The 27967-nt window shown below is 45.0% G+C and overlaps 1 protein-coding gene across 3 annotated transcripts in view; it reads right to left on the bottom strand.

Annotated features, from left to right (window-relative positions):
• ddx51 (DEAD (Asp-Glu-Ala-Asp) box polypeptide 51) overlaps nucleotides 1-24853 on the bottom strand; it is a 40504-nt gene extending 15651 nt beyond the window's left edge. For 2 of the 3 annotated variants that reach the window (XM_068055402.1, XM_068055403.1), the window contains exons 1-10: nucleotides 24774-24853; nucleotides 21895-22301; nucleotides 18567-18778; nucleotides 17930-18080; nucleotides 16184-16329; nucleotides 12755-12826; nucleotides 11743-11849; nucleotides 8906-9014; nucleotides 7488-7633; nucleotides 2823-3036 (exon numbers count right to left, since the gene is read on the bottom strand). In XM_068055402.1, coding sequence (XP_067911503.1) covers nucleotides 2823-3036; nucleotides 7488-7633; nucleotides 8906-9014; nucleotides 11743-11849; nucleotides 12755-12826; nucleotides 16184-16329; nucleotides 17930-18080; nucleotides 18567-18778; nucleotides 21895-22301; nucleotides 24774-24796 — 1587 coding nt within the window. In that variant the 5' untranslated portion in view covers nucleotides 24797-24853. The remainder of the gene's footprint in view (nucleotides 1-2822; nucleotides 3037-7487; nucleotides 7634-8905; nucleotides 9015-11742; nucleotides 11850-12754; nucleotides 12827-16183; nucleotides 16330-17929; nucleotides 18081-18566; nucleotides 18779-21894; nucleotides 22302-24773) is intronic. The other variant, XM_068055404.1, reaches the window with a different exon arrangement.
• Nucleotides 24854-27967: the final 3114 nt, after the last annotated feature.

Here is a 27967-nt window from a genome sequence, read left to right as displayed (position 1 = left end):
TTCTGGAAGGGTTTCTGCAGACTGGAAATTAGTAAACGTAATCCCACTATTGAAGAAGGGAGCGAGAGAGAAAACGGAGAACTACAGACCTGTTAGTTTGACGTCAGTAGGAGGGAAAATGTTAGAATCTATAATAAAGGATGTGATAACTTGACACTTGGAAAATAATGATATGGATTGGGCAGAGTGAACATGAATTTATGAAGGGGAAATCATGTTTGACAAACCAGTTGAGAGTTTTTCGAGGATGTTACTTGTGTCATAGATAAAGGAGAACCAGTGGTGTATTTGGATTTTCAGAAGGCTTTTGATAAGGTCCCACACAGATTAGTAAACAAAATGGAGTGTTTCATGACAACGTAGAGCAATCGCCGACGTCATCAGTGTGTCCAAAACATTCGCCAGCTTGCCAGTATGAATCTGTGCATATGCGCAACTATGTCACCGCACAATGATGCCAGATGCAACAACATCTGAGCGTCACCTCACCCCTCAATGGCTGCAATCGACGCCTCCATTCCCCCACAACAGTACCCAGCGTCGGCATCTCGTTTCCGCCTTGCCACTTCCCCTCTGGCTGCGCCGCTTCGGCCGCTTGCTCCAGTCCTCGTTGCTCCCCGCCCTCCTCTCAGCCACACCGCTTCCCTCCTCAGCCTCTTCCTCCCAGCCGCGCCTCTTCCCCCTTGGCTGCTCCCGCCTGGCCTTGCCGTTTTCCTCCTCGACCGCTCCAGCCTGGCCTCGCCGCTTCCCCCCTTGGCCACTCCCCTCCTCACTGCTTCAGCCGCTCACTCACTGCTTCTCCACCCCACCCCAGGCCAATTGCTCCCACTGCGTCGCCCAGAGAAGTGGTGGGGAACAAGCCACCAAAGAGTTACAGGGTGAGGCGAGGAGCAAGCCCGAGTGAAGGCAGCGGCAAGGTGAAGAGCGAGTGGCTGAGGGGAGGCGGAGGTGAGGTCGGGAGTGAGCGGCCGAGGGGATGAAGCGGCAAGGCGGGGAGCAAGAGAAGTGCGATGTCAGGATGGTGTGGGATACTGTTGGGGGTCGGATGGAGGCGGCAATCGCAGTCCTTGAAGGGTTTGGGTTTAATTCATTTTTGTGTGTCGAATTGAGCAGTGCCATTTTTATTACTGGCAGCTGCCTGAGACGTCGCAGACAGTGTTGTTTCAGTGGATGAGTTTGCATTTGCGCATGTACCAGTACTGTGTCACCGAGTGGTTGTGTTGTCAGCAATGCAGCCTGAACAAAATTAGGGCATATGGGATTGGGGGTAATATACTGCAATGGATTGAGAATTGGTTAACAGACAGAAAAGAGAGTGGGAATAAATGGGTTATTCTCAGGCTGGCAGGCTGTTACTAGTGGTGTACCGCAAGTATCAGTGCTTGGGACACAGCTGTTCACAATCTATATAAATGATTTGGATGTGGAGACCAAATGTAATATCCCAAATTTGCTGATGACACAAAACTAGGTGGGAATGTAAGTTGTGAGAAGGATACAAGGAGGCTTCAAGGGGATTCGGACAGACTAAGTGAAAGGGCAAGAATATGGCAGATAGAATATAATGTGAATAAGTGCGAAATGATCCACTTTGATAGAAAAAACAAAAAGGCAAAGTATTTCTTAAATGGTGAGAGGTTGGGAGGTGTTGATGTCCAAAGGGACCTGGGTGTCCTTGTTCATGAGTCACTAAAAGCTAGTATGCAGGTGTAGCAAACAATTAGGAAGGCAAATAGTATGTTGGCTATCATAGGAAACCTTCATTGCAAGGGGACTTAAGTACAGGAGTAAAAATATCTTGCTGCAATTGTATACAGCCTTGGCGAGATCACACTTGGAGTACTGTGTTCAGTGTTGGTCTCCTTGTCTAAGGAAGACTATACTTGTCATGGAGGGAGTGCAATGGAAGGTCACCAGCGGGGTGGGCAGTGCTGCAGAGCGTCACTCACCACAATGTCACAATCTGATCCCAAGCACCTCGGCTTAACTCACAGTCAGCCCGTTTCATGCTTCATTTAACTCTTGCCGCAGCAGTGACTCTAAATTAGGGTAAAATCTCCCACGGCAGTGGAAGAGTTAGCCGTTGACTGGGTGTGACTCACCTCTTAAATTTTCTCTTAAATCCAGTCAAGCTCGTAGAATAAAAGACTCCTTTGTCAGAACTCCAAATGAAAATAACCCGAGGCAGTCTTACTTCTATTGCACAGCAGGTAAGTTCCTTTTATAACAACAATGGGCAGGTACTACTTGTGTCTCATGTTCACCAACATCACCTATGGAGCTCATATTCCTAAAACACAGATTCCAAATGGAAAATTGCATATGGATTATGTGTCAGGCATGTCAGTGTCAGTGGTAGCCCTCTCACCTCTGAGTCAGAAGATTGTGGTTTCAAGTCCCACTCCAAAGCTGACACTCCCAGTGCAGTCTGAGGGAGTGCTGCACTGTCAGGATGTGCCTTCTTTCAGATTAGATGTTTAACCGAAGTCCCCCTCCGCCCTCTCTGAAGGATGTAAAAGTTTCCATGACCCTGTTTTATAGAAGAGCAGGAGAGTTCCCACCTGTGACCCGACCAATATTTATCCCTTTACCAACATCATTATAAGAAAGTATGTGGTTATTATCTCATTGCTGTTTGTGGGAGTTGATTTGCACAAAATTGGCAGCTGCATTTTCTACATTACGATAGTAACTACACTTCAAACGTTGTTAATTGGCAGTGAAGTGATTTGGGACGTTCTGAGGTCATGAAAGATGCTATAAAATACATGTTCTTTCTTTGTACACCGAAAGAGAGGAAATTCATCTGAATCAGTACGTACTGTCAGCCCCTCAGGCAAGGTGTACTTGTAGTCGGCGGTACCCACTGGCTCTTGGGGCTCGTTCTGGGTCACGTGTGGCTCCCACTGCAACGGTGTGTAATTGGAGCTGAAGAGCTGAGGTTGGTGCAGCGCCAACTGCTGCAGCTTCTCAGAATCCTGGGTGAGCGTGGCAGAGAAGAGCAGCTTCTGCAGGGGTATCTGCAGGCAGGAGTGGCTGTGGTAAAGCGTTCATGGTTACTGACTGCGAGTATAGATACAGGGCTAATAACAGATAGTATTATAGATACGGAGTTAATAAATAACAATTAGACAATATAAAAATGAGGTAAACTGGTAACACCACAGAGCCCCAATGTAGCTACACTGTTCCCGATTTGTCTCACAGAACCAATTTTTCATCCTCAAACAGAAAAAGTGCAGAGAAAAGAAAAACAAATTTAGAGTAGCTTTCACCTGTACGTTTAAAACAGACTGCCCTTTCACATAACTGAACCTGTTGATTCTGAGCTGGTACATCAGACAGCCATCTACAAGGTCCACTTTTAACAGTGTTTCTACTTGTAGAACAGGTAATTTTGAAAAGCTCCCCTGCTCACTACCCCTGCTGATTCTGAAACAGTCTTCAAAATTTGACTACTGTCATCCTACTTTGGCTGTTGTCAAAATCAAAGCTAATTGTTCTGTACTGTAATGGCAACAGCAAAAAAAGAAAATACGAAGAATTAAAATTTTTACAGCATCAGCCATGCCTCCGTGGTAACACCCTGGCCTCTGAGTCAGAAGGTTATAAGTTCAAGCCCCAGAGGCTTGAGCACAAATTTAGGCCGACACTGCCACTGGAATACCGAGGGAGTCTTTTGGATGAGACGTTAAACCAAGGCCCTGTCTGGCCTCAAGCCTTCAAGCAAGGAGTGAAAGATTTATTTTTTTTTTTAAATCCTCCACTCCCTCAGAGCTGTGACTATTAGAAATGCTTTCAGCAATAGCAGTTCATGTTCTACCAATTCACCGATTCAAAAGCAGCTATTTAAATATTTGATAAGCATTGAAAATGCAAAGAGATGATTAAATAACGCGGGGAACACATTGAAACACAAAAGTGATCAATCAATTCAGACAGGAGACTAGTTGGATATTTCCTGGTTGCAGGAAGGAGAAGCCGGAACATTTCTAAAAAGTACATTTTCAAGATAAAAAGTAATTTGCTCCCAATGCCCCTATCGAATACTGGACGATGGTATGGGGGTTCTCTTGGTCATGCTTCTGCCTGCACGAGTATTATAACTGCAAGAAATAAGAGTGGACCATTCAGCTCCACGAGCCTGTCCCGCCGTTCAACTAGATCATTGCCGATCTGTATCTTAACACCATTTACCCTCCTTTGTCTCACATTGCTTGATTGCCTTAGGAGCATGCCAGAAGCATCAAGAGTGCACGCTGGGAGAGCCAGGAGCTTCAAAATCACCAAAAAAAAAACTAGCAGTGGCATCACAGGACAAGAGGTAGGTGACTGGTTTGTGAGTATTACAGCCTATTTGTCTCCAAGCTGGGAAACTATTAACTTATTATTCTACTAAATTAGTAACTCAAACTAGATAAACCAATTAATTAATAAAACCAAAATAATTGACTCAATTAAAAAATAAATAAATAGGTTCGATAGACATGGCAGGGCAGGTGGTGTGCCATATCTGCAGCATGTGGGAGTTTGTTGAGACAGCTGCGATCCCGGACCACCAAATCTGTAGCTCGAGGAACCTCGGCTCAGAGTTTTTGAACTGGAGTCCAAGCTGCAGACATTACAGGGCATCAGGGAGGAGAGCTACCTGGACACTTTGTTCCAGGAAGCAGACACACCCCTTAAGTTAAATAGAACTTTTAGAGTTAGGCAATAGTAAAGGACAGGAGGTGGTGACCGAGTGAGACAGGTATGGGGATCTAGCATGCTGCGATAAAGGTTGTTTATCTGTTGACTTTGACCAACAGATATGAGATACTTGCTACCATGTGATTGAGAACAAGGACCTAGGGTGGATGGGAAAACTGGCCATAGCTCCATGGTGCAGGAGTCCATTCAAGTGGGAGGAGTGAAACAGAATTTGGTAGTGATTGGGGACAGTATAGTCATAGATACTGTTCGCTGCAGCCGCAATCAGGAGTTCTGAAGGTTGTGTTGCCTGCCCAATGCCAGGGTTAAAGACATCTCTTCACGTCTTTGAGAAAAACTTGGGTGGGAGGGGGTAGATCCAGTTGTCATGGTCCACATGGAACCAACAACATAGGCAGAACTAGGAATGATGTTCTGCTGAGAGAGTTTGAAAAGTTAGGGTGCAAATTATAAAGCAGAACCTTAAAGGTAATAAACTCTGGATCGTTACCTGATCCACATGCCAATTGGGATAGGGATAAACAGATTAGAAGCTTAAAGGTATGGCTGAAAGTAATCTGGGAGGCAGGGGTTTCGCTTCATGGGCCAGTGGCACCAGTACCGGAGAAAGAGGAAGCTGTCCCGTTGGGACAGGCTTCAACAAAACAGGTTCCACTTAAAATGGGCTGGGACCGGAGTTCCGGTGAATCGAATAACTAGGGCAACAGGCAGGGCTTTAACTAATAAAGGGTGGAATTGGGAGGATTCAGGAAAGGATAAATTCAAAAGCAGCAAGGGAAATGTCAAGGGTCTAGAGCAAAGCAGCGTTTCAGATAAAAATAACCGGATTGGGTCAGGAAGAGACAGCGAGCTTAACAAAGGTAATCGGCATTCGTGATTAAGGCGACACCAGGGAAAATTAGAAAAAAGTCAAAACTGAAGGCACTATATCTGAATTTGTGAAGCATTCATAACAAATTAAATGAACTAACAGCACAGATAGAAATTAATACATTTGATCTGATAGCCATTAGGGAGACATGGCTGCAAAGTGACCAAGGTTGGGAAGTAAATATTCCAGAATAATTAACTTTTAGAAGAGATTGGCAAAATGTAAAAAGAGGATGGGTAGCCCTGATAATAAAGAATGGGATAAAGACAGTAGAGAGAGAAGATCTTAGCTCAGAAAATCAAGTAGAATCAGCTTGGGTGGAGCTAAGAAACAGCAAGGGGCAGAAAACATCAGTGGGAGTTGTTTATAGGCCCCCTAACAGTAGTTGTAGGGTAGGGCAGAGTATAAATCAGGAAATTAGAGGTGCATGTAACAAGGTTAATACAGTAATCATGGGGACTTGAATCTTCATATAAACTGGGAAAATCAAATTTGCACTAACAATGTTGAGGATGAGTTCAAGGAATGTATACAAGATAGTTTTCCAGATCAGTATATCGAGGAACCAACTAGAAAAAGACTATTTTGGATGACTGACTAAGGTAGATTGGAAAACTACATTAAAATATGACAGAAGACAAGCAATGTCTAGCATTTAAAGAATTAATTCATAATTTGCAACAAATATACATTTCTTTAGTGTGCAAAAAACCCATGGAAGTGTTCAACCATGGCTAACAAGAGTTAAAGACAGTATTAGATCAAAGAAAGAGGCTTATAATGTTGCCAAAAACAGTAGTAAGCCTGAGGATTGAGAGGATTTTAGAATTCAGCAAAGGAGGTCCAAGAAATTGATAAGGAAAGAAAAAAAGAGAATGAGAGTAGAGTAGCAAGAGACATTCAAAACAGATTGTACACGTTTCTATAGGTATGTAAATAGGACGAGATTAGTGAAAGTAAACATGGGCCCATTAGAGGCAGAGATAGGTGAAATTATAACAATTAGGGAATAAGGAAATGGTAAAATATATTAGTTAATGAATAGAAAACAGAGAATAGGAATAAACAGGACATTTTTGGGTTGGCAGGTTGCAACTAGATTTTACACACTATATTAATGGCTTATATGAGGGGACTGAGGGTAATGTATCAGATTTGCTAATGATACAAAGTTACGTGGAAAAGTAAGCAATGAGGAGGATGCAAAGAGCCCACAGCGGGATAAAAACAGGTTGGGTGAGTGGGCAAGAACATAGCAGAGGGAATACAGTATGGCAAAGTGTGAAGTTATCCACTTTGGTAGGAAAATGAAAGCAGAATATTTTTTGAATGGCGAGAGCCGGGCAGATGCTTACATTCAGAGGGGCCTGGGTGTCCCTGTACATGAATCACAGAAAATTAACATGCTGGTACTGCAAGCAATTAGGGAGGCAAATGGTATGTTAGCTTTTGTTACAAAGAGGTTGGAGTATAAGAGTAAAGAAGTCTAAGTACAATTATACAGGACATTGGTGAGGTCACACATGGAATACTGTATGCAGTTTTTGGCTCCTTACCTAAAGAAGGACATGCTTGCCCTAGAGGGAGCGCAACACTGGACTGGTTCCTGGGAGGAGGGGATTGCCCTATGAGGACAGATTAAGTAGGCTCTAATTTTAAGATTGGGTCCCTCTCTACCACTCTTCTGACCTCATTAAAGTGACTTCATCCTGCATCTCCTCCAGAAGTCAGGGAGATCGACTTGTGTGCAAGTGCTCCCTGCTACAGCAAATTACCATCATCGGATATTAACCAGGCTCTACAGCAGCCATTGACGTGGTGTTCAGAAAAAAACTTTCTACTCTTTGTATTTGCAACCCTAGACCCCGCTTTATCCCCTGCCCCAGGTACACCAAGGTACCCTTACCTTGCGGCCGTGCAGGCTCCTGGCTCAGTCCTCTGGAACAAGATGCCTGGAGCTGAACATTCATCCACTTGGTATACAGCCTTCACCACCTGGTTCAGCCAGTCTTGGTGCATATTGTCAATCATTCGATCCGCCTCATCGATTATCTGCAACACAACCACACACCAAGTTACCAACCTCAAGCCCCTGCACTTCCTTTTGTCATAGAGTCGTACAGCATAGAAACAGGCCCTTCGGCCCACCACGTCCATGCTGACTATAATGCCTATCTATACTAATCCCAACTGCCTGCATTAATTCCATATCCCTCTATGCCTTGCTCATACTTGTCCAGATGTCTCTTAAATGTCGCTAATGCTCATGCCTCTACCACCTCCTCAGGCAGCTCACTCCAGATACCCACTATTCTTTGTGTGAAAAATTTACCCCTTTGATCCCCTTTAAATCTCCTCCCTCTCACCTTAAATCTATGCCCTCTAGTTTTAGTCACCCCTACCATGGGAAACAGACTCTGGCTATCTACCCTATCTATGCTTCTCATAATTTTATATACCTCTATCATGTCCCCTCTCAGCCTCCTTCGCTCCAGGGAAAACAGACCCAACCTATCCAATCTCTCTTTATAACTCAAGCCCTCCAAACCAGGCAACACCCTTGTGAATCTTTTCTGCACCCTCTCTAGCTTAATCACATTTTTCCTGTAGTGCGGCGACCAGAACTGCACACAAATGCGGCCTAACCAACGTCATGCACAACTGTAACATGACATCCCAACACTTGTACTCAATGCCTCGGCCGATGAAGGTAAGCATGCCATACGCCTTCTTCACCACCCTGTCAACCTGTGTTGCCACTTTCAGGGAATGATGTACTTGCACCCCAAGGTCTCTCTGCTCAACAACACTCCCCAGGGCCCTGCCATTCACTGTATATGTCCTGCCCTGGTTTAACTTCCCAAAATGCATCACTTCACACTTGTCTGTGTTAAATTTCATTTGCCACCCCCTTGCCCACTTTCCCAGTTGATCTATATCCTGCTGTAACCTTAGACAACCTTCTTCACTGTCCACTATACCAATTTTGGTGTCATCTGCAAACTTAATGTCTGTAATTTTGACACACCTGTCCTTTTCAACAAGGAGAGGGGAAAAGATTTGCATCATTCCCCAGAGCAGGAACATGTCGGGTCATCAGGCAAGGACCTCGAATGGGATGTCTACCACTGTTCACTACCCCACCAACACTCGCCGCCTTGGCTCACATGAAGAATGGCTGCTTGGGCAAGGTGCTGGAGGGTGGCCAGCAGTTATGAACTAATTGGCATCATTAGTCAGCACCTTTGGGAGGAGGAGGAAGAAAGCTGCAATTACAGAGAGAGAATTACCCGTTGTCTTTTGATGAGCTGATTGAAGCCTTACCAGGTATCGCAGATGCTGCAGGTTGAATCCGTCTGTTTTGGCAATGTGGTCAACCAAACGTCCCGGAGTTGCAACCACAATGTCTGCCAGGCTGCGGTAACCTATAACCCTGCAGCAATGAAAGCGAAAAAACGGCTTATAATCACAGCAAGTGGGAAATCTTGGCTCTTCACTCACAGCACTGCAACTACAATCAGGCATTGGTGCACATAGGACAGAAAACACGGGACACAAGGGTAATTAAAACCTAGCTGATTACTAATGAAGCAATGGCGCAGGTTGGGGTCCTAGTGTTTTTATATCCCCATTCAGGTGGGATTAATGTTACCAGCATAGCTGCTCCAGCTCTTCACTGGAGAATCTCCTGCAAATGGCTTGTCTTCTTGCATTGCACCATTATTACCAGAATCCCACAAGGATCTGTCCTTACACCACCACCCCCCAATCTTTCCCATCTACATGCTGCCTCTTGGCGACATTTTCCATGGATATGGTGCCTATTTCCACATGTACCCTAATGCCACTTAGCTCTACCTCTTCACTATATCTCGACGTCTCCACTGCCTCTGTGCAGTCAGACTGTTTATCCAACATTCAGTCTTGGATGAGCTGCAAATTAAACACTCTGAAGACCAAAGCCATTGTTTTAGGCCCACATCACAAATCCTGTACCCTTGCTAACTACTCCATTCACTTATCCGGTCACTGTCACATGCTGATAGCTTATTCAACCCTGAGCTGAGCTTCCAAGCCAATATGCTCTCCATCACATAGAATGCCTACTTTACCTTCATAACATCATCCGCCTCCACCCCATATGCTTGAGTAAACCTTCATCCCCCCCCTGCCTATGTCACCTCCAGACTCGACTATTGCAATGTTCTCTTGTCTGGCCTCCCACTCTCTTCTCTCTTTGAAGTCTTAAACTTCAGTTCATCCAAAACTCTGCTACCGTTTCCTATTCATTAATCCTGTCCTTGCTGACCTACATTGGCTCCCAATCAACTCCAACCATTCAAATTTAAAATTGTCATCCTTCATCACCTCATCATTCCCTATTTCTGTAACATTCTTCCCCCTGCCCCCACCCACCCCAATCGAGAACTCTACGTTCCTCGAGCTCAGGCCTTGTGCATCCCCCCACCTCTCCATGCCATCAGCCACCTAAGCTCCACGCTCTGGATTTCCCTCCCTAAACTCCTCCTCTCTCTACTATGAGACCTCCCTTAAAACCGATCTCTCTGACCATATGTTTGGTCATTCCTCCTAATATCTCCTTCTGTGGCTTAGCACCCTTTGTTTCTGCCTTGCACATCTGTGAAGCACTTGGGGTGTTTTTCTGTGTTAGAAGTGCTATATAAATGCAAGTTGTTGTTCCACGTTATTTCTCATGGCCTCATATTCTTCAGTGGGAGCTGATCATTGTCAAATTGCAGCAACTATGGAAGTGTGTCTGTCAAACTCTTATTTTCTGTTTATCGGGATGACTGAACATAAGAACTGCTATTAAAAGCGGTCATGAACAGGTAAACTTACAGATAATTCTACTATCTGATGTCAGAAACTTTTTTATATATATATATATTCTCCCCAAAAGGTGAATGGAGTCTGGTGTATTGACACATGCAGTAAACTATGACTGCACTTCCAGTTTGATTTAAAAGTTCAAACTATTCCAAATCTACAATCTGCTTTTCTTTTACCCTGAATTTATCTTTCACGTCTATTTAATTTTTCCTACACTTATTTTAATCTTTTCAGCTTGGCTCAGTGGTAGCTCTCTCACCAGAAGGCTTTGGGTTCAAGTTACATCCAGGGCCTGAGCTCTCATTCTAGTCGTGCTGCACTGTCCAAGGAGAAATCCTGTTCCAGTGAATTTTCAAGGTCAGAAGGCACTATTTGAAGGCTTCCATCAGCCAACATCACTAAAAACTGATCACCTTCCCACTGCTGTTTGTGGAACATTGCTCTGGCAAAATGCCTGGTGTGCTGATCTACATAACTGCACTTCCAAGTGACTCATTGTATGTGAAATTTAGAATCTCCTGGAGATCAGGTAAAGTACAATATAAAAACACATCCTGGTCTTCTCTTTCTTTGTTAAAATATTTCATTTAACGATTATGATTTTGCTGCTCTCTGTTATGGGTTAGCTCCCAGCACCGATACTTTCTTTGGTTTCAAAGATGCTGAGTGAGCTACATTAGAATGGCGGGTGCCTCTCACCCCATACTGATGCTCTGATCATGCTAACGCTAACCCCAGCTCCGACAACTCCTCATGCCTGGCAAAGGATCGTCCTTGGCCGTGAATGGAGGGCGAGTTCAAGTGACCAATGAAGATGAAACGGAGGAGGGGGGAAACTCACTGTCCAAAGACAAGGGTCTCATGCTATGTCTAAATTTCTCTACACTGTTGGAAAATGGCCTTCCTCACTTGCATTAGCCTTTTACACACAGGACTATACAGCTGTCCGACTTGACCAGAGAACTCCTAGGAGGCACAAACCCGAGCTTAAGCACAGAAGAGGGATGGCTAAAATTTAACTACTTCACCGACTGCCAAGGGAAATATCTGAGGCTTTTAGTGGTGAAAAATTTAAGAGGGAGCTTTAGCTTTATGCTAAAGAATGACTGAGGGGGGTTTGATGGAGAGCATGGAATTTCTTTTAATTTTGGGATTAACCAGACGTAGGGAAATTGTCTTTTCTGACTCTGTACATTCCAATGATTTGGATCAGTTGCTCTGTTCCAGTTATATTACAATTGTAAAATCCACTCAAGAATTCAAGTCAGTTAAGTTAAAAAAAAAAACACGAAAATGTTAGAATTACTTACGTATGCTCAACAAGAGAGCTTTGCTCCACAGCAAATGGTTTCTGTCCAGCAATGATCACTACTTTCAGACCCATGCCTTCAACATAACTACTGAAAATCTTACACACCTGAGGAAAATAATAATTCTTTAAACAAAGGGTACTGGGTTATCCAAGTCAATCAAATTAACTGATCAATATAGAGGGATGGTTTATTAGCCACAGTTTTAGATACTGAACGGTTTCTCTAAGGGGTTTTCAGCACATACAGGACATGAGCTGCATGTTAGGACAGGTACAGATAGGGAATGAGACAGACCTATGTCGAGGGGTCTGAGCCCACCGCTGGCGGCATTTTCTCTCTACATTAGCTTGTGGCAAACACAAAATGGCCCACTTGGTGCTGCTGGAAATAATGGGCACAACTGACAGGTAGAGCTGCTCACACCATCAACACAAACACGTTTCCCACCTTGAGCGTGCTGTTGGACAGGTAACAACTTGGCAAAAGCACAAGTAGGATTCCTAATATGGAAAAGGCAGCAACTCCCTAAAAGGAGCACATTTGTGCCAGAGTCTCATGTAGGAAGCTCCCGATGTTTGGGTTCGCAGAGCAATCAACATAGGCTGCTCATAAACGCCTCCTGGTGGTTTGTTTGCAGAGTGGAACTGAAAGTCAACAGTAGTACTGCAGACTGTAACACTTGTACAGTTTTTGCACCCTCCCCTGTCATGGAGGGATGCAAAATTCAATGGGAACAGGAGGTATTAATATTCACAAAGTGAGCATCTACTTTTTTTGAAAGTATTCTGTGCTCCTTCACATCCAGCGCAGGTCTGAGCTCCATGGGTTGGTGGTGTTCAAGAGCGACCTAGCTAACTCTCCTTCAATGTGGATCTCTGCTCAGAGCTTTCCAGAGTGAAGAGGCTGAGCTGAGGAACTCAAACTTAACCACTGCATGTCATGGATTGGGACCTCAATCTCTTCCACTTAACAAAAGCAGAACAAGATGGAAGCAGCTCCTTCCCCTTACCTGCTGTGCCAGTTCCTTGGTGGGCAACACAGCCAGGGCTCGCACTCGGCATACCACACGGTCCATCAGTGCCTATAAATGAAGCCAGGGTTTACTCAGCATGCACAGGACTAATGCACAACAAAAAAAACTGCATTTATATAGTGCTTCTCAAGGCCTCAGGTTGACCCAAAGCCAATTAAGTGCTTTTGAAACAATCACTGTTGGAATGTAGAAAGGTGGCAGCACATTTGCATCCAGCAAGCTCCCACAGACTGTAATGTGATAATAACAAGTTTACCTATTTTTTGTCCACCATCCTTTCCACAGACCACAGACAAGATGGACCATCATGGAGCCTGCATAATTTAACTAATCTCTCGAAAGCGGCAAAATATAGGATTAACTGACAAGAGAAACACTGTAAAGTTGCTCCCCGTTTTGAAGGCAATGAAACAAAATAAAGCCAGAATAATTCTTCTGCACTGAGAAATCCCTTGGAATTCTGGTTACTTGTGTAGCTGTCTTGCAGATAGTGTTGAGGAAAATCCTTTGCAGACTGGCCCAAGGAATGGGCATCACACAAATAGGATGAGCTCTACTTCCCACATTTATACGTGCAGTAAACAGAAAGTATTGATCCCTTTTACGGTGGGTCTGAAAAGCTGAAATGTGTGGGCAAAGAAATCATTAAATGTTTAGTCCACGCCTACCTTTACTCCAAAGAGAGGGTGAGCTGAGCCAGATATCAGATGTGGCCAACATAACCTCATTATTTAAATGCATTAAGAGGGATATCTGGAAATTACAAACCAGTTTAATAAATTGTGGCACAACTTTGAAAATATATAGGATCTAACTGATTGACAAAGCACAGCTTGTTGAAAGAGCAATCAGCATGGATACAGGAGAGGGAGCTCTTGGTTAACTTCTCAGATACATGGTGAACAGAGTAAATGCAGTTGATATATGCTGATTTTCAGGCAACTTTTGGCAATGTTCACATCAGCAATCAATGGCTATGGCAGTGCCAAAATCGGCTGAAAAATGAAAAACAGGAGGTTGCCAGCAATGGGATTTTTTTCAAGCTACATAGAGGTTACAAGCTGCAAGGGTTGGAGAAGGGTGAAGATGTGATAAACACCTAAACTTTTGAAGTGTTCAACATACGAGAGAAAGAGAATAGTGAAAAACAGGGCGGCACAGTGGCGCAGTGGTTAGCACTGCAGCCTCACAGCTCCAGCGACCCGGGTTCAATTCTGGGTACTGCCTGTGTGGAGTTTGCAAGTTCTCCCTGTGTCTGCGTGGGTTTTCTCCGGATGCTCCGGTTTCCTCCCACAAGCCAAAAGACTTGCAGGTTGGTAGGTAAATTGGCCATTATAAATTGCCCCTAGTATAGGTAGGTGGTAGGGAAATATAGGGACAGGTGGGATGTGGTAGGAATATGGGATTAGTGTAGGATTAGTATAAATGGGTGGTTGATGGTCGGCACAGACTCGGTGGGCCGAAGGGCCTGTTTCAGTGCTGTATCTCTAAACTTAAACTAAACTAAACTTAAACTAAATGCAATCAGATTCAGAAGGACTTAGATCTTTTAAATATATGGATCAATATATGGCAAATGCAGTTCAATGTCAGTAAGTGTCAAGTAATTACTATTTCAGCAATAATCAAAAGACAGAGTATGTGTCAAATGGAACAAAGATAGTGTGCAGAGTGGGATGAATAAACCATTGGTACAGTGTTTGACTAGAGTTTTTAAAAAAGAACAAGTATGGGTTGTATTAACAGAGTGGTAGAGTACAAATCTAAAGAGGCTGTTTCAGGTACAGTTCAGAACCAACCAAAGTTTCTTTACTTGTTCCGTTACCATCAACCCTTTTGTCATTTAATCTCTTCTGCCTTTCACCCTATCTGACCTTTACTTTTGTTCTTTTTCCACCCTGTCCTCTTTCACTTGCTTAAATCCTATTACATCAACTTTTCCCAGTTCTAATCAAAGGTCATTGACCTGAAACATTAACTCCTTCTATCTCTCTCCATGGATGCTGCCTGACCTGCTGAGTATTTCTAGCATTTTCTGCTTTAATTTCAGAACCAACCTGTTTAGCAAGATTAGATGAAATAGGGTGGAGGAGGCTCATGTGAAACATGGAGCTGTTGGGCCGAATGGCCTGTTTCCATGCTATAAATACTATGTACTAAAATTCTGGTCACCTAATGACATGATGGATATTATTGAAAGCGATAAAGGTGGCTCTGGATACCAAGAAATTAAACTGAGGAAAGGTTAAGGGAGTTGTTTTCTTCAGAGAAAAGTAGACTTTGAGGTGACCTAATTGAGGCTTTCAAGATTGAGGATTTCAAGGGCGGCACAGTGGTTAGCACCGCAGCCTCACAGCTCCAGGGACCCGGGTTCAATTCTGGGTACTGCCTGTGCGGAGTTTGCAAGTTCTCCCTGTGACCGCGTGGGTTTTCGCCGGGTGCTCCGGTTTCCTCCCACAGCCAAAGACTTGCAAGTGATAGGTAAATTGGCCATTGTAAATTGCCCCTAGTGTAGGTAGGTGGTAGGGAATATGGGATTACTGTAGGGTTAGTATAAATGGGTGGCTGTTGGTCGGCACAGACTCGGTGGGCCGAAGGGCCTGTTTCAGTGCTGTATCTCTAAATGATAAAAAAATAATTACGAAAGGAACTGACAAAACTAACACTGGCAAATTATTTACTATAGAAGTGTTTGTATACCAAGGGATTAGAGTGTTAAAAATATGAGAAGTCAACCAGAACTTTTTCATTTAAAGGGGATCAGATGTGGAATAAGTTAAGGCCATTGCAATAGACAGCGTAAATGGATCAAGAGATAATTAGATATGTTTCTAAAGAGGGAATATTTTGAGGGATACAGTGAGAACAAGAATAGATCTCTGAAAAAGGGAGTCTTGTTAGGCTCAATACTTCACCCGTTTGTAAAATTTCTTATTGTGCTGCTGTAACACAGCGACGTTGCATCATCTGCTCACGAGGTAGGGCACATCTGGGTCGAACCTATTGACTTTGTACAGCAGATGTGTGGAGCTAGAGACTAACCTTCTATTCTGGTGTTGCCATGACTGCCTCAATGAGCCAAGAACAAACCCAGTCACTATGCTAGTATAGGGTATAAATACACACGCACAACCTGCTTTATGTCACAGATGTAGCCACTTCATCTACCGTAAGTTACTGCAAAGTGGAATCTTACAGGAAATCCAGAGTAATGGAGGACAATAGGAGACATGGGTTAAATAACTCAAGCAAAAGCATTTTGATAATGCCTCCTGACCATACTGGTGTAAGTACACCCATTAATCATTTAAATAAGAGGGGAATAGCTGTGATTTTTTAAAAAATGTATATTTTTAAACATCAGCAGAAGAAACAGAAACAAAAAAGGTCTGGTTTCAGACTCACTTGAACAACAGGGATAACGAATGCCAGGGTCTTGCCGCTGCCAGTCGGTGCTGACACACAGATGTCTCTTGGCCTGTAGCCCCCTCTGCCCAGTATCAGCCCGTGCTTTGTGCTCTCCAGCAGGGTGGGGATCACCTCAGCCTGAACTTCAGGGGACAAAACAGAATAAAACAAAACAGAGGTTAACAGCAGGACACTCGGGGTGACGTACTGGTAAAGGCAGCACAGGTAGCCCAATCAAAGTAATGATGCTGATCATGTGTAATACTGCAGTACTCATCTGTTCAACAAGGATTTCCCAGACCCCAACCAGCAAATGGCAGTCTTAAGAACAGCAGTAGTCCGTTCAGCCCCTTGAGCCTGTTCCATTAATCCAGCTTTGCTCCATATTCCTCGATACCATTACCCAACAAAAAGCTACCCATCTAAGTTTTGAAATTTTCAATTGTCTCCACTACTTTTTTTGGGAGGTGGGGGGGTGGGGGGGGAGAGGGAGAGAGAGTGTTTCCAGATTTCTGCTAACTTTTGTGTAAAGAAGTCGTTCCTGACATCACTTCCAAGCAGCCTAGCTCTAATTTTAAGATTATGCCCCCTTGTTCTGGACTCCCCCACCAGAGGAAATAGTTTCTCTATCCAGTCACAGTTAACACAAAAAGCAGGAAGTCCTCATCTTATTTTATCAATTTATGTAACACACCTCCATGGACACTCCCCTAGTTCAGTCACATGCCCCACTACATCCTGACAGTAGGCTCTGAGCATTCCTGCCTGTAACATCAGCAAAAATATTGCCTTCGTAAATATGATGCTTCACCAAACTATGGGTTGTTCATACACTGGCCTGGACAGTGAGAGCAGACAGAGTGCTTGACTATGGAGTGCATCACAAACAAGCCCAAATGCCTCTATAAATATGTACATTCCGATAGGGATTCACCAGATTTATGAACCATGGTTCATTTTCTGCCTCACTTTCTTAGCCCAAGGGCACCAAAACCAATTGTAGCATCCTCGGTATTAGCCCAGCCAAAGTTAGCTAACTTAGCACAAGCCAGGAATCACACCTGAAAGCTTCTGTTCCATATAGTTCAATGCAACACCATGCAGTACATTTATTCACTTAACCATTTTACTTCTATAACTATGTTAACAAGATTTCTGTTAATCGCCAACTTTCACACCAGTTTCACATTGATACAATGCTGGTGTTATAACCAGAACACAAGGGAATAGATTTCCACCTTACCATTATTCACTTCTCCTGTCAAACTCCCCACTTTCAGCACGAAACCCAGGCGATACTAAATACCTAGACAGTAAAGATGAGAATTTACCCCCAGGTAATAGCCAGGCCCCTGTGCGCCCAAAAGCAGTAATTCCCCACCTAGACACCATACCTCATTGGTGCTTCCACCACCATTGCAGGCAGTGCATTCCAGATCATAACAACTCACTGCATAAAATATTTTTTCTCTCCGCTGGTTCTTTTGGCAATTGTCTTAAATCCATGCCCTCCTCGTTCCTCCTGCTAGTGGAAACAGTTTATCCTTATGTACGCTATAAAAACCTTTCATAATTTTAAACACCTCTATTGAATCTCCCCTTAACCTTCAATGGTCTAAGGAGAACAATTCTCCAGTCTCTCCGCATAACTGAAGTCCCTCAGCCCTGGTATCATTCTGTTAAATCTCCTCCTGCACCCTCATTATGCCTTGACATCCTTCCTAAAGTGTAGTGCCCACATACCCGGGAAGAATGAATGGATATCATTGGCTCGAAGTTTCTGAAGTAGTTTGTGATGGATTCCTGGAACATCCTCAATCGCTCTCAGATTCTGTTTAATGTCTTTGTTGACCAGAATGGGCTGGGAAAGCCATTGAGGCAAGACCCGCTGTACCTGTGCAAAGATAAAATGAGGGTTAGGCACAAGGAGACAGGCCACACAACTATTACCCTAGTCATCATTTACCATAACCCTCTCAAACTCAAGAGAGTTCAACCACTAGTGGCACCAAATACACAGGCACTTGATGGGTCGAGGAAGTGGAACTGTTGTGCCATTCATGATAGTACTGAGTTTGGACCACCATACTTCGCACCAAATAGTCAGCAGGACAGGTACAGCCTGGTTAGATACAGAGTAAAGCTCCCTCTACACTGTCCCATCTAACACACCAAGGGCAGGTACATCCCAGGTTAAATACAGAGTAAAGCTCCCTTTATATAAACCAAACAAGCTTCAATCCAAGCCTCACAACAGCATCTTTCCCTGCCCAGTTGGTGATTATGTGATTTGTTTTGTACTCTAGGCTGACACGACCGAAATCCCCATCAGTAGGTTCCTCAAGTGATCATTGATTTGTTTTTAAAGACAACTACTAACCTTCTGAATCTTTTTCTTCTCAAAACCTCCTAGAATGGTCAAGCTGGATTTGGGAGCAGTTGGCGTTGGGTTCTCACACTGATCAATTTGTTCCTTCACTCCTTTCTGCTCTACCCCAAATTCTTCATTCCCTTTCCCTTCTTGAGTCTCGCCTTGTTCCCCAGATGTGTCCAATTGGCTTGCCTCATCGTCAATAGTTTCATATGCTGTTTCTGTGAGGCATTTTTAGCAAGGAAGTACCATTAGATCAATAGTGACACCAGCACTGATATAGCAACTCATCATACTAAAACAACTCCAAGTGTTTCATACAACAAATGTCATTTTTGGATTGCATTGACTTTCATGCTGGCAAACACAGTTGCCATATCGCACAATCAACATCCCAATAACAACCACAAGATGAATTATTAGCAAATCTGTTTTGGTTGCAATTTGAATGTTGGCCACGACACTGGGAGAACTCCTCACTCTTCCCCTAAACAGGGTCTTTCGCATCCACCTTACCAATGGGACTTTGATTCAACATCACATCAGAAGGACAACATTTCCATCAGCACATCGCTTCCTCAGTACTGCAGGGAAGTGTCACTCTAGATTATGTGTTCAAGACCTGGGGTCCAACTCAACCCACAGCCTAGTGGCAAGAGTGACACTACAGCCAATCTTACAGGGTAGAATCCATTGGATGACTGCTAACCCACAGCTCCTCAGAGGTAAAGGAGGTTATTGGTTTGATTTTATTCAGGTGGCAGCCTTGGCTCAGTGCTAGCCTCTGAACCAGAGGGTTATGGTTTCATTCTCCACTCCAGAGACTTGAGTTCTAGGCTGACAACTCAGGGTAGTAGAGCACTCCTCAGGGCACTGTCTGAAGTATCGATATTTCAGATGAGACATTAAACTGAAGTCCTCTCTGCCCTCTCAGGTGGATGTAAAAAGCTATCCCTGTCTCCTGGTCAACATTTACCCCTCAACTAACAGCACTAAATAGGTGATCTGATCATTTATTTCCTTGCTGTGCACAAAATGTTGCTGCATGTCTCTACAAGAATGACTATACTTAAAAAGTACTTAATTGGATGTAAGGGCTTTGGGATATCCTGATGTCATGAAAGGTGCAATATAAAAGCAAATTCTTTATGAAAAATGCTGGTTATTCATGACAAAAAAAGGCCATTCAGCCCCTCCAGCCTATCCCACCATACAATTAGATTGTGGTGATCTGTACTGCAACTCCATTTATCACCTTTTCACCATATCCCTTGATCACCTTACCAAACTAAAATATTTCTACCTCACTCTTGAAAGCTCCAATTGTGCCCCAGCATCCATATCATTTTAGGGAAGAGTGTTCCAGATTTTCACCACTATTTTTGTGAAAAAGTGCTTCCCAATGTCACTCCTGAATAGGGTACTAATTTTAAGATTATATCCCCTTGTTCACGACTCTCCACCACTGAAAATAGTTTCTCCGTATCTATCCTATCTAATCCTTTTAATATTTTAAACACCTTGATCAGATCATGCCTCAATTTTCTACAATCAAGGGAATACAAAAAAAAGTTTATGAAATCTGCCCTCATAATTGAAGCCACTAAGCCCCAGAATCAGTCTGATGAAACCTGTTAGAATCAGTGGTGGTGTGATGTCTTTATTTTAACTAGAGACACACAATAGTTTCAAACTGAAGTCGGCAAAGACATCGAGCAGGTACTGATGCCTGGCTATCACTGCTGGCTGCGTTTATTTGCACCATAAGTGGGTTGGACTATATTTCTGGCTATTGAGGTGTGAAAGCGCAGTTCCAGTGGAGGGGCTGACCCCAAACGGGTGGGAATGTGCCGATGGACGGATGATGCACCTAACAAGTAATCATTTCACTACTAACCAAACTCCCTGCCGTTCCTCAATTGGGAAGTCTCAGTCTTGACCAGGTCACTGCACTTCCTGCGATTTCACTTCTTCCCGAGGTGTCTTGCACAGGGGGTTAGCAGCTGATTCAAGATCCAACAACTGCCCCTAAAGCAACTGCATGAGATCAAACTCCACACAAGCTGACAGACACATACGGTCAGCTGAAGACAATTTATACTCTTCTCACAAATAGAATCACAACGACCGGCCATTAGATACAATGCTTATCAGACAAGCTGATCCAGCCTCACAACTGTTCCACTCACTTTATTCAGGTGCCTCAACCCATTTGATAAACATTGTTCAACAGATCCCCACCTCCACCAGCAGGCTACCAGGAGTGATGGATGAATGGGACTTGATGCAATTAAGAACACAAGCAGCAAAAACGACATCAAGTTTACAGAGGGTGGAATGTGGGAGTAGTCAAGTGTGAAGGTAACAAAGGCACGGATGAGGGTTTCAGCAGCAGATGAACTGAGACGGGTGAAGTTACGGAGGTGGAATAGGTAGTCTTACTGATGACGCTGATGCGTGGTTGAAAGCTCCTCTCAGGATCAAATATAACACCGAGGTTGCAAACAGTCTGGTTCAGCCTCAAGGCAGTTGCCAGGGAGAGTAGCTAGGGTCAGTAGGTAGGGAACGGAGTTTGCAGAGGGAACCAAAGACAATGGCTTCGGTCTTCCTGATATTTACTTGGAGGAAATTTCTGCTCATCCAGTACTGGATGTCAAACAAGCAATCGGTAATTTAGCAACAGTGGAGGAGACAAGAAAAGTGGTGGGGCGGTAGAGCTGGGTGTCATCAGCAAACATGTGAAAACTAATGCTGTGTTTTTGCATGTTGTCACCGAGGGGCAGCATGTTGTTGAGAAATAGGAGAGGACCAAGGATAGATACTCAGGGGACACCGAAGGTAATGGTCCGGGAATGGGAAGTAAAGCCATTGCAGGTTATTTTCTGGCTACAATTAGATAGATTAGAATGGAACCAGCAGAGAGCAGTCCCACCCAGCTGGACAACAGTGGAGAGGTGTTGGAGGAGGATGATGCAGTCAACCATGTCAAAGGCTACAGACAGGTCAAGAAGGATTAGGAGGGAAAATTTACTTTTGACACACAGGATGTCATTTGTGACTTTGTTAAGAGCCATTTCAGTACTGTGGCAAGGGCAGAAACCTGATTGCAGGGATTCAAACATGGAGCTCTGGGGAAAATAGGCATGGATTTGGGAAGTGACAGCACGCTCAAGGACTTTGGAGCACAAAGTGAGGTTGGAAATAGGACAATCAGGAATCTACCCACTTCCTTCTTGAATCCTCTTTATCTGGACATGTACTCAATTCACTGGGTGACACAATTTCTCAGAATGCGCACTCATTGCATCGGACAGCAGGTCTGAGAGGCAAACTGCACCTGTATCATTGATGTCTTGATGTTTCTGTTTGCCTTTTCTCTCCACTTCGACACTGTTTCTCTTGGTGCTGAATCCTGCATCACCCTTCTCTGGTTTCAGCACTCGGCTGTCAGCTTTTCTCCCACTTTTCTTGCTGTCTCCAGATTCACTCGACTGTCGCTTTGCTTTCTTTACACTTTTCTCGGAACCTGTTGCCTCTTCCTTTGCTTCTCTTTTCCCCTTTCTGCCCTGCACTCCTTCATTCTCATCTCTTCCCTGGTTGCTCTTCTCCTCTCCATCTGTGGGACCTGTCTTGACTCCCAGATATTGCTGCCTGGCCTTGGCCTCTTGATGAAGCCTCTGTAGTAAAGTTTGGGATCGGGACTTGTCATTCAGTCTGTTGGCAGGTTCGTCGTCGCCAAGATACCTGGGATTCATGAGAAAGACGATTAGAAATGTTGTTATCCAAGGAACATCGGAGTCAAAAACTGCTAGAGGTGAGAATAATTAACCTCTGCTTCCACATTCAGCAGTGAATGGCAGTCTGCTCCATTAGATTCCCACATCACCCAGGAAATTGCTCACATACATTTGTATACATAAAGAACATTCTTCTACAAGTCACAGCCTCTTGGAGTGCCAGGCATCGAATACAAATTCTGCAAAACGAAAAACACACTGAGGGACAACCTCCCTTAAGACATTTCGTGATGCCATGATGTCAGAGGTATCCCTATGTGACCAGCCTTGCCTCTGTCCAGTATATTAGAGTCTACCCTGCCCTAAACATCAGTTCATTTTTCCCAGCCATGGTGATACACCCTCACGCTCTCATGTTTTCAAATTCAAATAGCAAGTATGGTATTACTGGCACTGATCCACACTTTAGTACACAGGACACTAAATCAAATTTATTACTGTTAAAATTGCATCAAGCTATTCCATTGCCTGTTTTAATAGCTTGTGCTTTTGTTCATTTTGATTTAATATGTTCTCAGATATGTGCAGCACTGACAAGGCCCCATTTATTGCCCATCACTAATTCCCTTGAGAAGGTAGGGCTGCTGGTCCTTCCCCCGAACAGCAACAGTCTTTGTAGTGACCATGCTCCCACAGTGGTGTTAGATAGGTGATACCAAGATTTTGACTGGCAACAATGAATGAACAACCACATATGCCCAATTTAGGAAGGTGTGTAACTTAGAGGGTGACTTGAAGTGATGGTGTTCCCACTGCCGCTCTTGTCCAACTCGGTGGTACAGGTTACAGGGGAGGGAGGTGTCATCATAGTAAAGTGGAGCAAAAACAATGCTTTGTCATTTTTCACATATTTGGAGAAGGGGCTTCTCACCAAACACAGCTTCAACTGGAGTAGTGTTTAAGAACTGTGAGAAATGCTCTTGCATATTGATAATGGCCAACGGCCTTTGTTAGCAGGGAGCTAAACATGACACTAACTCCAGTGAAATCCGCCTAAGCTTTTCTTCCACACCAGACAATCTGACTGAGAAACAAATTCTTAGCATGGAAAGCCAGAGGAATAGGAATTCCTTGGAGCTACTGTTTGTATGGACAACTGCTTCAGCCCTATCTGGAGTAGTGTAGAATTATTGCTGTAGTACAGTGGGGTATCTGGCTTTACAGAGGGCACAAAGGACCTGATACTAGAGATAAGGCACCTAAGCATCAAGAGACTGGGTAACCCGAGAATGGATTACGCTGGAGAAACAGCAGCTCATTGGAAACAAAGTTTTCAAAACTCTGAATGGGTATAGATAAACCAAATCCTAATAAACTGATATTACTATAAATTCTGTAACCAGAGGCATAAACATTAACTCATAAAAGATGAAACAATATTCTAGATTTAAATACTTCACACGTTGGTATATAAGTGGAACAGTGCCCAGGAAACAGCTGAAGTGGATAATGGCAGGAAATTCAAGAGACAGGATAGTTTTATCATTAAACAACCTGTGGAGGAACAAGAGAGGCAGAGAGAATAAAAAGCAGTTGGTATATTTTGGGACCTGCCGCACAGTCACAATAATTTTTTCTTTTCTGGTCTCATAACACAAGAACATAAGACTATAAGAAATCGGAGCAGGAGTAGGCCATGGTCAATATGTTATTGCCAGCTGTCTTGACGTTCTCTCCTCTGGCACCCACCGACTCTGTTGAATGGACACAGGACATGACTGTGACCACTTGAATCAAGGCACGCAAAGTTACTCCATTGCATGCTTTAACAGCTTAATTTATTAAAATGGAATAACATTTCTACATAACTTTGAAAATCCTGCTCAATCTAACATGACTTCCACTCAAGTACAGTTTAAACACCATAAGAAATGCACATTTACAGAGGCTGAAAACCCGAAGTTTCCATCCACTAGCAGGCGTCGAGTTGCAAACAAGGTTCCTGTAGATGTGCTGGGGGCTGTGCTCCTCCTCTCCCCTACTCCCTCTGCAACTCCTCCCCTTCCTCCTCCCTCTCCACCTTTCTGTCCTCTCCCTCTCCTTCCACCCTTCTGCCCTCTTCCCCTCCTCCATTTTTACTCCTTCCTCCTCAATCTTGACTCCTCCCCCACCCTGTTCCTTCCTCCCCCTCCCACTCCTCCTCAGAAGCCTCTCCCCTCCTTCCAATCGCCTCACAACCTCCTCCCACTCATCTCCTTCCTTCCCCCACGCTGCACCCCCTCCCCTTCCACCCACTCCTCTATTCCCCTCCATCTTCCACCCATTCCTCCCTCACCCATCCTCTAACTGCTCCTCTCCCTCTCTCCCCACCACCATTCTGTCCCTGCCGGATCTCGGTAGCCATCAAACATCCTCAAACCAAGTCCACTAACACCGACCCAAACCCTCAAATATTAAACTGCGAGCTCCTCACTCCCACCTGTTAATATAAAACAGCGCCATGTCCAGGGAGCTTCAGACCTCAGCTCCACGCTCCCGTCACCCAGCAACAACCTGCGGGACTGGGCGGCGCAACTTGATGGCGTCAGAGCGACCGCATCGGCAGCAACAGCGCCCCTTGTCGGAGGTAGGAGTGAGTGACAGCGCCACCTGTCAGTGGGAGGAGTGACTGACAGCGCCAACTGTCAGAGGAAGGAGTGTGTCAGTGCCACCTGTTGGAGGGAGGAGTGTCAGCACCACCTGTCGGAGGTAAGGAGTGAGTAACAGCGCCACCTGTCAGAAGGAGGAGTGACTAGCAGCGGAATCTGTCGGAGGTGAGGAGTGAATGACAGCGCCACCTGTTGGAGGAGAGGAGTGAGTGTCATCGCCACCTGTCGGAGGGAGGGGTGAGTGACAGCGCCTCCTGTCAGAGGAGAGGAGTGAGTGTCAGCGCCACCTGTCGGAGGTGAGGAGTGAGTGACAGCGCCACCTGTCAGAGGAGAGGAGTGAATGACAGCGCCACCTGTCGAAGGGAGGAGTGTCAGCACCACCTGTCGGAGGGAGGAGTGAGTGACGGCGCCACCTGCCGGAGGTGAGGCGTTAGTGATAGCGCCACTTGTCGGAGGAAGGAATGAGTGACAGCACCACCTGTCAGAGGGAGGAGTGAGTTTCAGCGCCACCTGTCAGAGGAAGGAGTGAGTGACGGCGCCACCTGCCGGAGGTGAGGAGTTAGTGACAGCGCCACTTGTGGAGGAAGGAATGAGTGATAGCACCACCTGTCAGAGGGAGGAGTGAGTGTCAGCGCCACCTGTCAGAGGGAGGAGTGAGTGTCAGCGCCACCTGTCGGAGGAGAGGAGGGAGTAACAGCGCCACCTGTCAGAAGGAGGAGTGACTAACAACAGCACCTGTCGGAGATGAGGAGTGAATGACAGCGCCACCTATCGGAGGAGAGGTGGGAGTAACAGCGCCACCTGTCAGAAGGAGGAGTGACTGACAGCAGCACCTGTCGGAGGTGAGGAGTGAATGACAGCGCCAACTGTCGGAGGTGAGGAGTGAATGATGGCGCCACCTGTCAGAGGGAGGAGTGAGTAACAATGCCCCTATCGGAGGAGAGGATTGAGTGACAGCGACACCTGTCAGAGGGGAGGAGTGACTGACTAGCACCTGTTGGAGGGGAGGAGTGAGTGACAGCGTCACCTGTCGGAGGAGAAGAATGAGTGTCTTCCCCACCTGTCAGAGGGAGGTGTGAGTGACAGTGTCACTTGCGGAGCAGAATCATAAGTGACAGAGCCACCTGTGGGTGAGAGAAGTGAGTGACAACACCACCAGTTGGAGGGAGGAGTGAATGACAGTGCCACCTGTCGGAGGAGAGGAGTGAGTGACAGTGCCACCTGTCGGAGGAGAGACGAGTGACAGCACCACCTGTCTGAGGGGAGGAGTGTCAGTGCCACCTGTTGGAGGGAGGAGTGTCAGCGCCACCTGTCGGAGGGAGGAGTGAGTGTCAGTGCCACCTGTTGGAGGGAGGAGTGTCAGCGCCACCTGTTGGAGGGAAACATAGAAACATAGAAAATAGGAGTAGGCCATTCGGCCCCTAGAGCCTGCTCCGCCATTCATTATGATCATGGCTGATCATCCAACTCAGGAACCTGTTCCAGCTTTCGCCCCATGCCCTTTGATCCCTTTGGACCCAACAGCTATATCTAACTCCTTTTTGAAAACATACAAAGTTTTGACCTCAACTGCTTCTTGTGGTGGCAAATTCCACAGATTCAACACTCTCTGGGTGAAGAAATTTCTCCTCATCTCAGTCCTGAAAGGTTTACCCTGTATCCTTAGACTATGACCCCTGATTCTGGACTCCCCCATCATCGGGAACATCCTTCCTGCATCTACCCTGTCAAGTCCTGTTAGAATTTTATAGCTTTCTATGAGATCCCCCCTCCCTCTTCTGAATTCCAGTGAATATAAGCCTAACCGACTCAATCTCTCCTCATACGTCAGTCCTGCCATCTCAGGAATCAGTCTGCACTCCTCCCTCTGAAAGGTGGTGATGTCACTCACTCCTCTCCTCCGACAGGTGCCGCTGTCAGTCACTCCTCCCCTCCGACAGGTGCCGCTGTCAGACACTGCACTCCCTCTATAGCAAAAACATCCTTCCTCAGATAAGGAGACCAAAACTGCACACAATATTCCGGGTATGGCCTCACCAAGGCCCTGTATAATTGCGGCAAGACATCCCTGCTTCTGTACTCGAATCCTCTCGCTATGAAGGCCAACATACTATTTGCCTTTTTTACCGCCTGTTGCACCTGCATGCTTACCTTCAGCGACTGGTGTACGAGAACACCCAGGTCTCGCTGAATATTCCCCTCTCTCAGTTTATAGCTGTTCAGATAATAATCTGCCTTCCTGTTTTTGCTACCAAAGTGGATAACCTCACATTTATCCACATTATACTGCATCTGCCATGCATTAGCCCACTCACTCAACTTGTCCAAATCACCCTGAAGTCTTTCTGCATCCTCCTCACAACTCACCCTCCCGCCCAGTTTTGTGTCATCTGCAAATTTAGAGATATTACATTTAGTTCCCTCATCTAAATCATTAATATATATTGTGAATAGCTGGGGTCCTGGCATTGATCCCTGCGGTACCCCACTAGTCACTGATTGCCATTCAGAATAAGACCCATTTATCCCTACTCTTTGTTTGCTGTTCCCCAACCAATTTTCTATCCATCGCAATACACTACCCCCAATGCCATGCGCTTTAATTTTACATGCTAATCTCTTATGTGGGACTTTGTCGAAAGCCTTCTGAAAGTCCAAATAAACCATATCCACTGGCTCCCCCTCGTCAACTCAACTAGTTCCATTCTTGAAGAATTCGAGTAGATTTGTCAAGCATGATTTCCCTTTCGTAAATCCATGCTGACTCTGCCCAATTCTACCACTGTTCTCCAAGTGCTCTGCTATAAAATCTTTGATATTGGACACTAGAATTTTCCCCACTACCGACGCCAGGCTGACTGGTCTATAATTCCCTGCTTTCTCTCTACCTCCCTTTTTAAATAGTGGGGTTATATTAGAATAGTGGGGTTACATTAGGCTACATTAGGGAGGCGTCAGTGACAGCGCCAGCTGTCGGAGGGAGGAGTGAGTGACATCGCCACCTTTCAGAGGGAGGAGTGTCTGA

Source organism: Heterodontus francisci, chromosome 23 (genome assembly GCF_036365525.1).
Source record: "Heterodontus francisci isolate sHetFra1 chromosome 23, sHetFra1.hap1, whole genome shotgun sequence".
Classification (NCBI taxonomy): Eukaryota; Metazoa; Chordata; class Chondrichthyes; order Heterodontiformes; family Heterodontidae; genus Heterodontus; species Heterodontus francisci.
Note: the sequence above shows the minus strand (reverse complement) of the source record. Positions and strands in the feature narration are given on the sequence as shown.